Source organism: Marmota monax, unplaced genomic scaffold, assembly GCF_021218885.2.
Source record: "Marmota monax isolate L192 unplaced genomic scaffold, Marmota_monax_Labrador192_F-V1.1 WCK01_AAM20220418_F8-fsc00035, whole genome shotgun sequence".
In the NCBI taxonomy this organism is placed as follows: Eukaryota; Metazoa; Chordata; class Mammalia; order Rodentia; family Sciuridae; genus Marmota; species Marmota monax.
In genome coordinates, this window is record NW_026691961.1 from 9,520,999 (window position 1) to 9,532,841 (window position 11,843).

The following is an 11,843-nucleotide window of genomic DNA, read 5'->3' on the forward strand; positions in this document are numbered from 1 at the left end:
AACAGAAGACTAAGTAGGAGACAGCTCTACAGTCTACTGGGTCAGCTGGGCAGGGAGGGAGCCCCATCCCGCTCAGTGTGAGCTTTCTTGTCACCGTGACAAAACAACTTGAAGGGGCTGGGGTTGTGGCTCAGTGGTAGAGTGCTTGCTGAGCATGTGTAAGGCACTGGGTTCGATTCTCAGCACCGCATATAAACAAATGAATAAAATAAAGGTCCATCATCAACTAAAATAATATTTAAAAAAAAAAAAACTTGGAGGAGGACAGGTTTATTTATTCTGGCTTAGTTTCTGAGGTTCCAGTAGGTGGTCGCTTGGCTCTGTGGGCTTGGGTCTGTGGCAAGGCGGGATGTGGAGGGGAGGATATGGTGGAGTGGAGCTGCTGACCTCGTGGCAGCCAGGAAGGAGCTGGTGATGAGTACCCCTCCTGCAGTCCCCCACCCCCTGCAGTTCATTCAGTTATGAACCCATCAATGGATTAATCCATTGATCAGCCCACTCATGATCCAGTCACTTCCCTAGATCCCCACCTCTGAACACTGGGCGCCAAGCCTCCAGCACATGGACCTCTGGGGCGTCCCAGATCTGAAGTACAGTGGTAGGCACAGCCCCCCACCATGGAGGGGGTCCCTGGAGCACCACTTGGGCATTGTGAGGGTTGTCAGCCCTGGTGGCTCCAGGAAGCAGGTAGGGGACAGAAGAGGCTTGGGGCTGCCACGAGGTCAGCAGCTCCGCTCCACCACACCCTCCCCTCCACATCCCACCTTGCCACAGATCCAAGTGACCACCTACTGGAACCTCTGAAACTGAGCCAGAATAAACCTGTCCTCCTCCAAGTTTTTTGTTGTTTTTTTTTTTTTTTTTTTAATTTTTTATTGTTGGTTGTTCAAAACATTACAAATTTCTTGATATATCATATTTCATACTTTGATTCAAGTGGGTTATGAACTCCCATTTTTACCCCATACACAGATTGCAGAATCACATCAGTTACACATCCATTGATTTACATATTGCCATACTAGTGTCTGTTGTGTTCTGCTGCCTTTCCTATCCTCTACTATCCCCCCTCCCCTCCCCTCCCCTCCCCTCTTCTCTCTCTACCCCCTCTACTGTCATTCATTTCTCCCCCTTGTATTATTTTTCCCTTTCCCCTCACTTCCTCTTGTATGTACTTTTGTATAACCCTGAGGGTCTCCTTCCATTGTTTTTTGTTTTTTAAATATTATTTTATTGGACCCCCAAGTGGGTCCCCAGCTGCTGGGCATTCTGCAGAGGCCATGCCTTTACTGTCCAGGGCACCACATGGGGGCAGGAGCCACACCTCTGGTTGGCTGGTGCCTGAGCCCAGCCCAGGAGATGGAGAGCTGATCCCCCTAGTGCTGGCACTGGGGGTGAAAGCCCTTCAGTCTTGGCACCATCCATCCATGAGTGGGAATAGCACTGCCTTGATCCCTTTGGACAGACTGAGCTTTCTGAGGAAAGTAGTGTTGATACTAGGAGCAGGGGTGTCCCTGGCTTTGGGGCTCTCCCTCTGCCACACTCCTACCTGTCCTACATTCTGAACACCTAAGTTGGATGGTGGCATTGGGCAGGGCCACTTGGCCCTCAGGTCTTCTGCTCCCACACATGCTTCTGGGCCCCGGGTTGATGGGGCAAGAAGGGTCCCCTCCCAGCCCTTTTTCTCCTGGGTTTCCACAGGCCGATCGTGGTGCCTGCGCATGTGTGCCATGTATGTCTTCGTGGATGGTACTGTGATTATGGCAGCGGATGCTCTAGTGTCACCTGCTCTGAGCACCAGTGTGGAAGGTTCCCTCCCTAGCCCTCTGCCTGGCTGTGCCAGCCGCTCCCTGCAGCTGGTGCCCTGGTGCCACCCACCTGGCAGATCACTGGAGACTGCCTGGTGGCTATGTGGAAAATTCCATCTGAGCCCCCCCCACACCCAGCATGCAGAAGAGCTTGCAGCAACCTGGGGTGTTTCCCCTCCATCCTTACACACTGAGCTTAGTGTGAGCTGTGACTTGCACAAAATAAACCTATTTCCCTTTTCAAGCCCTGGGCTCCAGGGTCTCTTGTGTTCCATGATGTCTGTCTGTGTAATGTCTTCCCTAGGCTTGGCCCAGCCCAGCCACATGTCCTGGGGAAGCTGGGACAGAGGCTCCAGGTGTATAGGTGGGACATGTCACCGCACCTCCTCCAGCCTCCCATAACCCCACCCCAGGGTAGGCTCCTTAAAACCCACAGTGGTTGCAGGTGCACTTCGAGGTGGGCCCCAAGCCAACACCTGTCAGCCAGGATGCCCAGAGCTTATTCCTGGGCTATCTCAGGAACTGCCCCCCAACCTGGGCTCCAGGGCAACTACTCCCCTCATAGGACAGAAGAGCAGCCCCTCCTGGACAAGACACCCACCCTGGTCTGGAGCAGGAGCTCAGCACATGATCTATCCACAGAGGCCACCAAGTGGCCCAGGGGACTCCTGGTGGTGGTCCCTACTGTGCTCCTGTGGTCTACAGCACTTGTGCCAAGCAGCCACTTCCACAGATAGCAGTGCCTGCAGCTCAGCACCACGTGGGGCAAGCAGCTGTGTGTGGCCATCAATGCACACATGTAGGTGTGTCCAACCCCTCTGCTTCAGACTCCCCAGTGTAGAAAAGGGAGGACATGGGGTGAATGTCCCTGGAGGAAGCTGTGGGGCTGGACTGCGCAGGGCCTGGGCACTCCCCAAGGCAACAGCTAACACTGCTTAGAGAAGCCTCCAGTGGAGCGGGGAAGGTGCCTGGGGAAGGAGGCTGTAGTTCCCCAGTGTGGTCCTGCCTCCTCCTCAGCTCCCCACCCCACCCTGGGCAGGGTTCCTGCAGAGGCACTGGCTGGCTTGTAACCCAACTTTCTACGTGTGTTGGTCGCTGTCCATGTTCCCAGCATGGGGCAGCTCTTGGCAGATACTCAGGTGGGGAAACTGAAGCACGTGGTGACAGCAAAGCAGCCTCCTGTGAGGAGGTCTGGGACAGCATCACAGGACAGAACAGTCCTGGGACCCAGTGGCATCCTAGCCTGGTATGCCTCCCATGGTTCCACCCGCCAGGGACCAAACCCTCCAAATCTTCCCCCCCCAACTCAGCTCCTCAGCCCCAGACCTCCAAAGGTCCCAACCTGAGGGGCACTATTTTTATTGGAAGTGAATATAAATAAAAGTGACAGGTGTTTGGGGGAGGGGAGGATGGAAGGCTATTTACAAATGTACACCCTGGGTGGGGCTTTACTTGGTCCCAGCCTGGGAGGGCTCAGAGGAAGGCAGGCAGCACCAGGAAGGCCAGCAGCACCATGTGGGCAGCCAGGCAGGGTGCTGAGTTCTGACCAAGGCGCTGCTGGCCTTGGGGGTCTCGATGCTGGCCACCCTCCCTCCCTGACTGGAACTGCAGCTCAGGGATGATCCCCTGGATCCAGTTGTGGTGGGAAGTGACCCGGATGTAGACACCTGGGCGGTTCCGGCGTGCACAGCCCTCGCCCCAGCTGATCACCCCAGCCTGCACCCATGACTGGTCCACAAGGCACACCAGGGGGCCCCCTGAATCACCCTACAAAGGAATCATAAGCCCCATTAGAGCCCAGGGCCAGCCTCTGGGGGTAAACTTGCACTTATTGCTAGTCCCTTCCGGGGAGCCTCCTGCCTCGCCCCCATCTGCTGGTCCCACCTCTGTGGACGAGGGTGTTCCAGTCAACGGCATGTTCACCCCTGGTGGGGGGAGTTAGAAATGCAGCTTCCTGGGCCTGCCCAGACCCTAGGACCACTCCCAGGCTGGGGATGATGGGCACACAGCCCACCTTAGCCGGGGTACAGGTCAGGGCTGAGTCACCAGCTCGCCACACTGCCCCTACCTTACAGGCATCCTTCTTGCCCTCTGCGAAGCCTGCACAGAGCATGTCATCCTGGATGGTTCTGGGCTGAAAGCCAGACTCAGCATCTTTGCTGTAGAGCAGGTTGCACTTGGGCGTATCAATAATGGGCACTGCAAGCTTCTGAAGGATCCTCGGATTGGGCAGGCGGTCTGGGGAGGGTCATGGCAGTCTGTGCTCAGTGGGCAGTCCAGCCAGAACCTCATGGTCCTGGGTTCTTGAGACCCACAGCTGCCTGTCCCTCCCCAAGTTTCCTTTGTGTTTAGACCTTCTTTTCTGCTACAGGGCTTTGTAAAACTGCATTCCTCTTCCTTTCTTCCCCACACCAGACTGGGCTTCCTGTCTCTGTGGCTCCTGGAATGGCTGCTCCATTCCTAGCCCCACCCCATTTGTTTCAGCACAGGAGATATATATATATACACACACACACACACACACACCAATATCAACAGAAAATGGTTGTTGGTTCTGGACCTTCTCCAACACATCCCCCTTTATCCCCTGGCTCTGCCCCTTACCTTGCTCACTGGGACTGCCCCAGCCAGTGACCCAGCAGTTCATGTCCTTCTCAAAGACAACTGAGGGATCAGGCACACACACAGGGAGGATGTAGTTGGTGAAGGCCACAGGTGCCTCTAGCTCCACCAGGGCCACATCAGCACTGGAGGCCATGCCCTGATACAGGGGGTTGCTCTCCACCCGCCTCACATGGGCATACATGGCACGTGGCCCTGGCTGCAGCAGCTGCCGTGCCCCCAGCAGGACTCGGTACAGAGATGTTTCTGAGGTGCTGGTGGAAAAGAGCATAGAGCTGGTGTGAGCCTCCCTGCCAGGCAGCAGGGAACTGGGGGAGGGCATCTGGCTCACCACAGTGCCTGACATCTCTACACATTGTCTCCCAAAGTGTCATCTCTAGAGCTGCCCAGCAAGTGAGGGGGCGCAGAAGCTGAAGTTCTGTCCCTGGTACCAGGTGACTTAACAAATTCTCTAACTCAGTTTCCTCATTTGTAAGCTGGGGACTGGAAGGCCTGTTGTTTGAAGGAGATGACAATCCCCAGGTAACGCAGGGCCCAGCCCTGCCTGTGTGCCTTGGGCAGGCTGTGTGGTCTCTGAGGGTGAGTTTCTGAGTGTAGGATATGGCAGTCTGAAGAACCACAGGGCTTCAGTGAGGTGGGGGGTGAGGCACTTGGGAAGCCCCAGGGGCTGGGACTGGGTGGGGTGGGGATCTGGCCCCCTACCCAGGTACTATGTAGGTGGCCATAGAAGGATGAAGAAGATAGGGTATGCTCTTCAGAACTCTGGCTTGTCTGATACCAGAGAGAGGTGGATTGAGGTGGGTCAGGACCCCAGGTGCGCAGAGCCTTGGTGGAAAGCCAGCTGATGGGAGCAAGGGCTGGGGTCAGGGATTGCAGCTGGGAGTTAGGTCTGGCTTGACCTAAAGGAAACTCCTAGCTGGGAGGGGATTGCTGGACAGGCAGCAAGGCAGCAGCCCACAGGCCTGCAGTGGCCCAGCGCTGTCCCTGGTGCTGAACTGGCTTACTCTGGTCATTTGGGGGGACAGGGCAGGTGGAGGCCCACTCACTTGGAGAAGCAGTGTGCTGCGGTGAGGACCCACCGTTCTGTGATGAGGCTGCCTCCACAGAAGTGGCTCCCATTGCGCTGGATACTGACCTGCCAAGGCCACTCGCCATCCATGGCATCCTGCCCGCCCACCATCCGGTTCAGCATCCTGGGGCGCCCACAGGCTGGGGGAACAGGGGATGCTCCCTGGGGGCTGGTTCCATGGCTCTGATTCCAGCCCCAGTACCACACACCAACTTCTACTCTGCTCAATTCCTGGTCTTCCTGGCCCCTGACCTGCTCAGGGACCTTGGGAAGTCAGAAGCCCAGAGCATTGATTGGAGTTTGATATAGGAAGATTCCCCCAGCCCTGACCACCATTATTCTCAGGCCCTCACTGTGACCTGCCCTGGGACTTTTAAAACCTGGTTTCCAAGTCTTGTCCAGATCTGCTTCATGCTCTGTGTTCTTGAATGGTCATGAGGGTTGAGCTATCCAAGGCCTGATGCAGCTCATGGAAGTATGGAAGCCAGGCATTGTCCTTCACAGGTAGGTGGCCCTGAGGGACAGGCTTGGTGCAGTGAGACAAGCCTCAGGTCTGTGCTGACCCTTTCCCTGACCCTGTGCAGTGCTTCGTGCTGCTGCTCCTACCATGTCCTGACTTGCTGGGTGTGTGGTAGACCTTCTTCCTTCATTCCTTTCTGGGCTCCAGTTCTGATGAGCCTCTGCCAGATGTCCTGTGCATTCCTCTGGGTCTTTCTTATTTATTTATGTATTTAGTAGTGAGGATTGAACCCAGGGGCTCTCTACTGCAGAGTTACATCTCCAGCCATTTTACTTTTTCATTCTTTATTTTAAGTTGCCAAGGTTTGCATTGGACCTAGGATCCTCCTGCCTTAGCCTCCTGAGTTGCTGGAATTACAGGCATGCGCCTCCCTACCCTAAGCTTCCTTCTGGGGCTCCTTGCGTGTGATGTGGGGGATGGTGGTAGTGGTGGTGGTGGTGTGTGTGTGTGTGTGTGTGTGTGTGTGTATGGTGGGTGGGTGTTCTGGCCCATCCTGCAGCTCTCAGTCACGCCTGCTTACCTCTTAGAGCCTTGGCCCCCTGAGTTCCTGAAAGTGAACAAAAGGGATTGTCAGCCAACTTTGCCTGTGCCCAGGTCTGTCCTCCCTTCACTCACCTGCACTCCCTCCCCTCAGGATAGCCATAGAGATCCAGAAGGAGAGAGCAGGAACCTTCAGCCGCTCCAGGTCTGGCCTGTGGGCAGAGCTTATCTGCAAGGGCAGCAAACTACTGGCCACATGGCAGGCCAACCAGGAGAGGCCAGTGTGGTGACCCCGTGACTCGACTTCCCCTACTTGGAGCAGGATGACTCCTTTCTTGTCCCTTCAGGACTCTCTCCCTCCATGGCCCACCTCTATCCAGGTCTGGAAGCTTTGAGGTTAGGGAGTAGAACTCCAGCCCTGGTGCGTGGGGTCTTGCCTTTCCCTTAAAGCCGCAAGGAGCTGGGGAGTGAGGATGCTCCGGAGCCACCTCTGCACGTGGGCAGCCTGGGCTTTGTAAAGCCTGGTTTCCAAGTCTTGTCCAGGTCTGCTTCATGCTCTGTGTTCTTGAATAGAATACCAGCCCTGCAGCCACATGGGGCAGCCTCCTGAGACTCCAGATTCCCAGGGGCTGCTCCCAGGCCAAGAACCCTTGCTTCAAGGGACTGACAGAAAAGTGGAAGACAGCACCTGACCCTCTGCCCCTCCTGAGGCCTGAGGATTCACTTTTCAAATGCTGCTCCAGCCAACCACCCTCTGTCCACATTGGCATGAACATACTGGATGACCCTTTCTCTCCCTCCAGGAACTTGGAAGAGCCTCTTCTCTCCCAGTTCTCTGCCTGAGTCCCCACAACAGGCCCTCCTCACCATCAGACCCACTCTCCCTGCTGCAGCTCTGCTGCTCCCAGTGGGCCCCAGTCCAGATGGAGGCCCCAGCACTGCCTCCTCTGGGAAGCCCTCCTCCCTTGCACTGTCAGTCTCAGAAGCCTTGCTGGTTCCCAAGCTCTCTGTCCCACCTGGAATCTCATCTTATACACAGACCCGGGAGCTCAAGACAAAGCCATGCTTAGGGGCCTGAGCTCAGGGAATGTGTGGAGGGACAGAATGGTGGTGAGGGTTGCTGACCCAGAGAGCTGAGCTCTTCAGGGCCTGTCAGGGGCCAGCAGCATGGCCACGGATCAGCCCCCAGGCCCAGGGCTTCTGAAGCTCCTGTAGCTGGTGGAACCAGATGAGGCCTAAGCTACTAGGAGGGACCCCCTTGACCCAGCCTCCAAACTGCAGGCCGTTGTTTCCACTTTGGCAGTGACCTCGATTGCCCAACAGGCTGAAGCAACCACAGCGTCACACCTCTGTGGAAATGAACTCTCAAAAGAATGGTGTTATCCTGCTGTTACCTAAGGCCAGGAGTGGGAGGCCAGCCAGTGAGGCTGGGGGAGGTTAGCACAGCCCAGTAGAGGTGCCCACCTGGTGCCCTCCTACCCCTGGGGACAGGAATCCTAAAGCCCTGGCTAGGCTATGGTCTGAGTGACCTGGCCTGCCCTGGGAGGTGATCTGAGGACAGGGAAGTATGGTGGCTGCTGGGCTGGCCCAGCTGGCCTAAGAATGTGGGAGAGTTTCCCTGGTAGAGAGCGGCCCGCCCTGCAGGGAGAGGCCTGGCAGATGGGGGCCCTGGCTGGAACCTGCTGACCACAGCCTAGGATTGGCAATGCACTGCCTGATCCTCTGTGGGCATGAGGGTGGGACCCTCTGCAACCTGTCCTCATCCCCCAGCTCTCTGCTGAGCCCCCAATCAGCCTCCGTGGGCTCCAGGCTCAGGTGGCAACTCCAGCTTAGTCCTTTTCCCCAACCTAGTTGACAATGGCCTAGGGATTTGGAGCCCACCTGACCTAACTTCAACTCCTGCACAAATGAAGTCTTTCTCTGGGGAAGTGGGGAGAGTCCACTGTGAGAGGAAGCAGGGAGCCCATGCCCAGTGCCTGGCACACTGTGAGTGCCTGAGGAAGGTGGAGGGGTGCCCTTGCCAGACTGCAGCTTTGGGGTCCTCTCAGATCTGCACCCACAGCCCCCATCTTGCCTTCCCCACTTCATACCCACCCAGGTGGAACATCTGGAACCTTCCTACCTGCCCTGGGGGCCCAACCATTGGGTCGGGAAGAGGAGGCCCATCCTGTAGCTTTAGGCAGGCCTTGGGAGCTGGGGGCTCAGTTGGAGCTCCAGGCAGGGCAGAGGGTTCCTGGGGTTGGGGGGCAGGAGGGGCAGACAGATCTGACCTAACCCAGGACTCACCAAGCCACAGCAGCAACAGCAGCAGTGCAGGGGGTAGGGGCTGCCTCATGTTCTCAGCCTGGTCCAGCTGAGTGGGGGTCAGAGGTGGCAGGAGCTCCTGGCACTAGCGAGGTGCGGGGCTCCATGAAGTGGGGTTTTATGCTGTAGGTGAGTGTTGTTCCTGCTATGCCACCCAACCTGTCAGCCCAGCCCATCCAGCTCTGCTCCATCAAGTAGGAGGCGCCCCAGAACCCCGGCTCCTCACTGACCTGGTCCTGAACCCCTTGAACCCCGCAGGCCAGACCCCTCACCCCACACACCCTCTGGTGCCGGTGCCAAGATGTGCCTGTTTTTTTATGTGACTTGGGGACTTGTGCCCTGGAGTCCCCCCACCATGAGCTGATTGGCCACTCCCCAGCAGGCCCAGACCCCCCCACCCAACTGATCACAGTCTTCATCTGTGTTGGGGAAGCTCCCCCATAAGACCCTCGGTTCATTCATTCGTTCATTCAATATTCATGAGCACCTTCTGCGTGCCCAGCTTCCAAGAGGGCGGCCTTAACGCTCTCACGGAGGCGGGATCTGAGGACCGGCACTGAAGAGTTAGGCGCGGGGCGCTTGTGCAGAAAAGAAGCGCCGAGGGAAGTGGGACCACGGGTCGCAGAGCCCCGCCGGCGCGCAGCCCCGATGGAGCCCGGGCGGGCGGGGCGGAAGCCATTCCGGGAAGGCGGTGGGTGGCGGGCCGGGTGGCTGTCCCGCGCCTGCCCTGGGCGCGCCCGCCAGGTCCAGGACGCTCGGCCACGGCGGAAGACGTCCGAGAGGAAGTTTTTTGGGACACTGGACTGACGTCAGAGCAGGAGTCGGGGCCGGGGCGGACACGCCCTCCGAGTCCGCGGGTCGGTGTCGGGGTGCGGGGAGGGCCCGGGACGCCGCCCTGCCTCGGTCGCCCCCGCGTGCGGTGGGCGTGTCGCGGTGCCGTCGGCCCGGCCCGCCCCCTGGTGGCCGCCAGGCGCGGAGCTGTCCCGCCGCCGGGGCCGCCCTTTGTTTCCCTGTCCCCCGCGACCCCTGGGTCGTCCCCAGGCGCGGGCCGCCTTCCCTCCGACCCTCCTCTGTCCCTGGAGTCCGGTGTGTGAGACGCGGGGCTGCCTCCGGTAGCTGGAGGGAGGAGGAGGGAAGACTCCAGAGTCGTTCGTTCATTCATTCATTCAACACTTTGGGTGCCCAACGCTTCTAGGTATGGGGAACAGAGGTGAACAAAAGACACGCCCTGCAGCGGGGAGGAGATGGCAGGCGTCATTTACAGGAGGAAAGGGGCTAATTATCAACTGGAAAGTGTTTCAAAACCTCTGGGTGACCACACTTCTCCAGGCACTCAAGAAACAGTAGGGCTGGAGATGTGGCTCAAGCGGTAACGCTCACCTGGCATACACGGGGCGCTGGGTTCGATCCTCAGCACCACATAAAATAAAATAAAGATGTTGTGTCCACCGAAAACTAAAAAATAATTAAAAAAAAAAACAGTTTGGGACCCTTTGAGGCTAACTGCTTTCTCCTGGATGCCTTTCTTCATCCCCTCCCCTTTGAAATGAGATCTGGTGATTCAGGATGGTTTGGCCATAGACTTCAGCCAGTTTCCCAAAGCCAGTTCCTCTGAAGTCTTGCAAAAGAAGTCAGTATGCAATTAGAAAGCAAGGACACCAGGAAAGGCTGGACTCCGGAGGAATAAAATAGGGGTCTGCAATCAGACAACCAGCACCCTGGTTCCCCCTGCATGCACACACACCAGCTGCCTCACTCTGGGGCCTGTGAAACCCAAAACTGATATCAGGCAGCAGGGCAGGGCTGCAGTGAGCGAGAAGCTAGGTGTCTTCTGCACACCATCCACCAAACAAATGAAGAAGAATCCAGAATGATTTCAAATTTCTCCTAAAAATTGGAACTGGGGGAGCTGGGGTTGTGGCTCAGTGGTAGAGTATTTGCCTAGCATGTGTGAGACACTGGGTTCAATTCTCAGCACCACATATAAGTAAATAATGGTCCATCAACAAGTTTTATTTATACATACATATACATACACACACACATATATATATATAATACATATTAATATATATTATATAAAGGAAACTGTTCAGTGAAACATTGAATACAAGGGCTGGGGATATAGCTCAAGGTTTAGAGTGCTTGCCATGCATAAGCTCCCAGTACAGGAAGAAGAAGAAGAAAAGAGAAGGAGAAGAGGAGGAGGAGGAGGAGGAGGGAAACACTGGATGCAAAAGGTGAAATGGGTGAAGGACCCAGAGGAGTCACCAGGAGGAAACCAATTTGGCTAATGGACTTGCTGAGAAATGTCCAGCCTCAGTAATTAAATAAATGCAAATCAAAGCCACAGAAGGAGCTGCCAGTTATCCGTAAGGGTGTTAGCACAGAGTTGGAGGTTGGAGGAATGACATTAGTCATGGCCAGGCGGAAGTGGGTCAGCAGGTGGGCATGGAACTGGCCTTTTGTCAATCAGTGCCTCTGTGTTAAAGGAGTTATTTTCTTTGATGTGTGACTTCTTCATCCCTGGAAGTCCATCCAGTCTTAAGTACAGAAAAGGCATTTTGACCAAAGATATTCATGCCTAGTTTATTTATATTTGGAAAAACAAACCAAAACAAAAACTTGTAGGGCAACAGCAAATACATCCTCTGAATAGAATTTATAAAAATGACATTTTCAGGGTAAATATGGACAATGCTTGTGATTTATAGGAAGTTAGAAAAAGGGGGATATAAAGATTTGTAGGAAGGGTAATAACAATGAAAATTTTAAAAACTTAATAACAGCAACATTTTAAAGAAAAGGCTTGCCCAAGGTACTGCTATGACCAGTTGTCATGAACTCATGGGAATTTCTTTTGATCAGGTCTGGTGGAACTCAACAGATGCCCACAGTTGGGGGTTCCTGGACTCCCCTCAGGGGTTCCAGTTGAAGGTAAACTGCAGGATTGAGTGGTGCTAAAGGCCTCTCCCTGGAGCCTGCCTGCTGTATTCTGAGAGGGCTCCCGGAGCCAGGATGCACTGCAGCTGGAGTTTCC

At 55.7% G+C, this 11,843-nt stretch overlaps 1 protein-coding gene across 1 annotated transcript; it reads right to left on the reverse strand.

The window, feature by feature from the left end:
- Positions 1-2,662: 2,662 nt before the first annotated feature.
- Prss27 (serine protease 27) lies at positions 2,663-8,904 on the reverse strand. Its single transcript, XM_046443146.2, has 6 exons — positions 8,786-8,904; positions 6,540-6,566; positions 5,477-5,639; positions 4,413-4,684; positions 3,877-4,046; positions 2,663-3,575 (listed from the first exon to the last, which is right to left on the reverse strand). The coding sequence occupies exons 1-6, from the start codon at positions 8,832-8,834 to the stop codon at positions 3,282-3,284; spliced, it is 975 nt and encodes a 324-aa protein (XP_046299102.1). The 5' UTR covers positions 8,835-8,904; the 3' UTR covers positions 2,663-3,281.
- Between the last annotated feature and the right edge of the window lie 2,939 nt (positions 8,905-11,843).

What these genes read in the sequence shown, in the direction of transcription:
- Prss27 (XM_046443146.2), bottom strand. Translation starts at nt 8,834, where the DNA reads ATGAGGCAGCCCCTACCCCCTGCACTGCTGCTGTTGCTGCTGTGGCTT. An exon ending in GCTGTTGCTGCTGTGGCTTG is followed by an intron (nt 6,567 to 8,785) that starts GTGAGTCCTGGG and finishes GTTCACTTTCAG; the next exon opens with GAACTCAGGGGGCCAAGGCT. An exon ending in GGGCAGTCCCAGTGAGCAAG is followed by an intron (nt 4,047 to 4,412) that starts GTAAGGGGCAGA and finishes GACCCTCCCCAG; the next exon opens with ACCGCCTGCCCAATCCGAGG.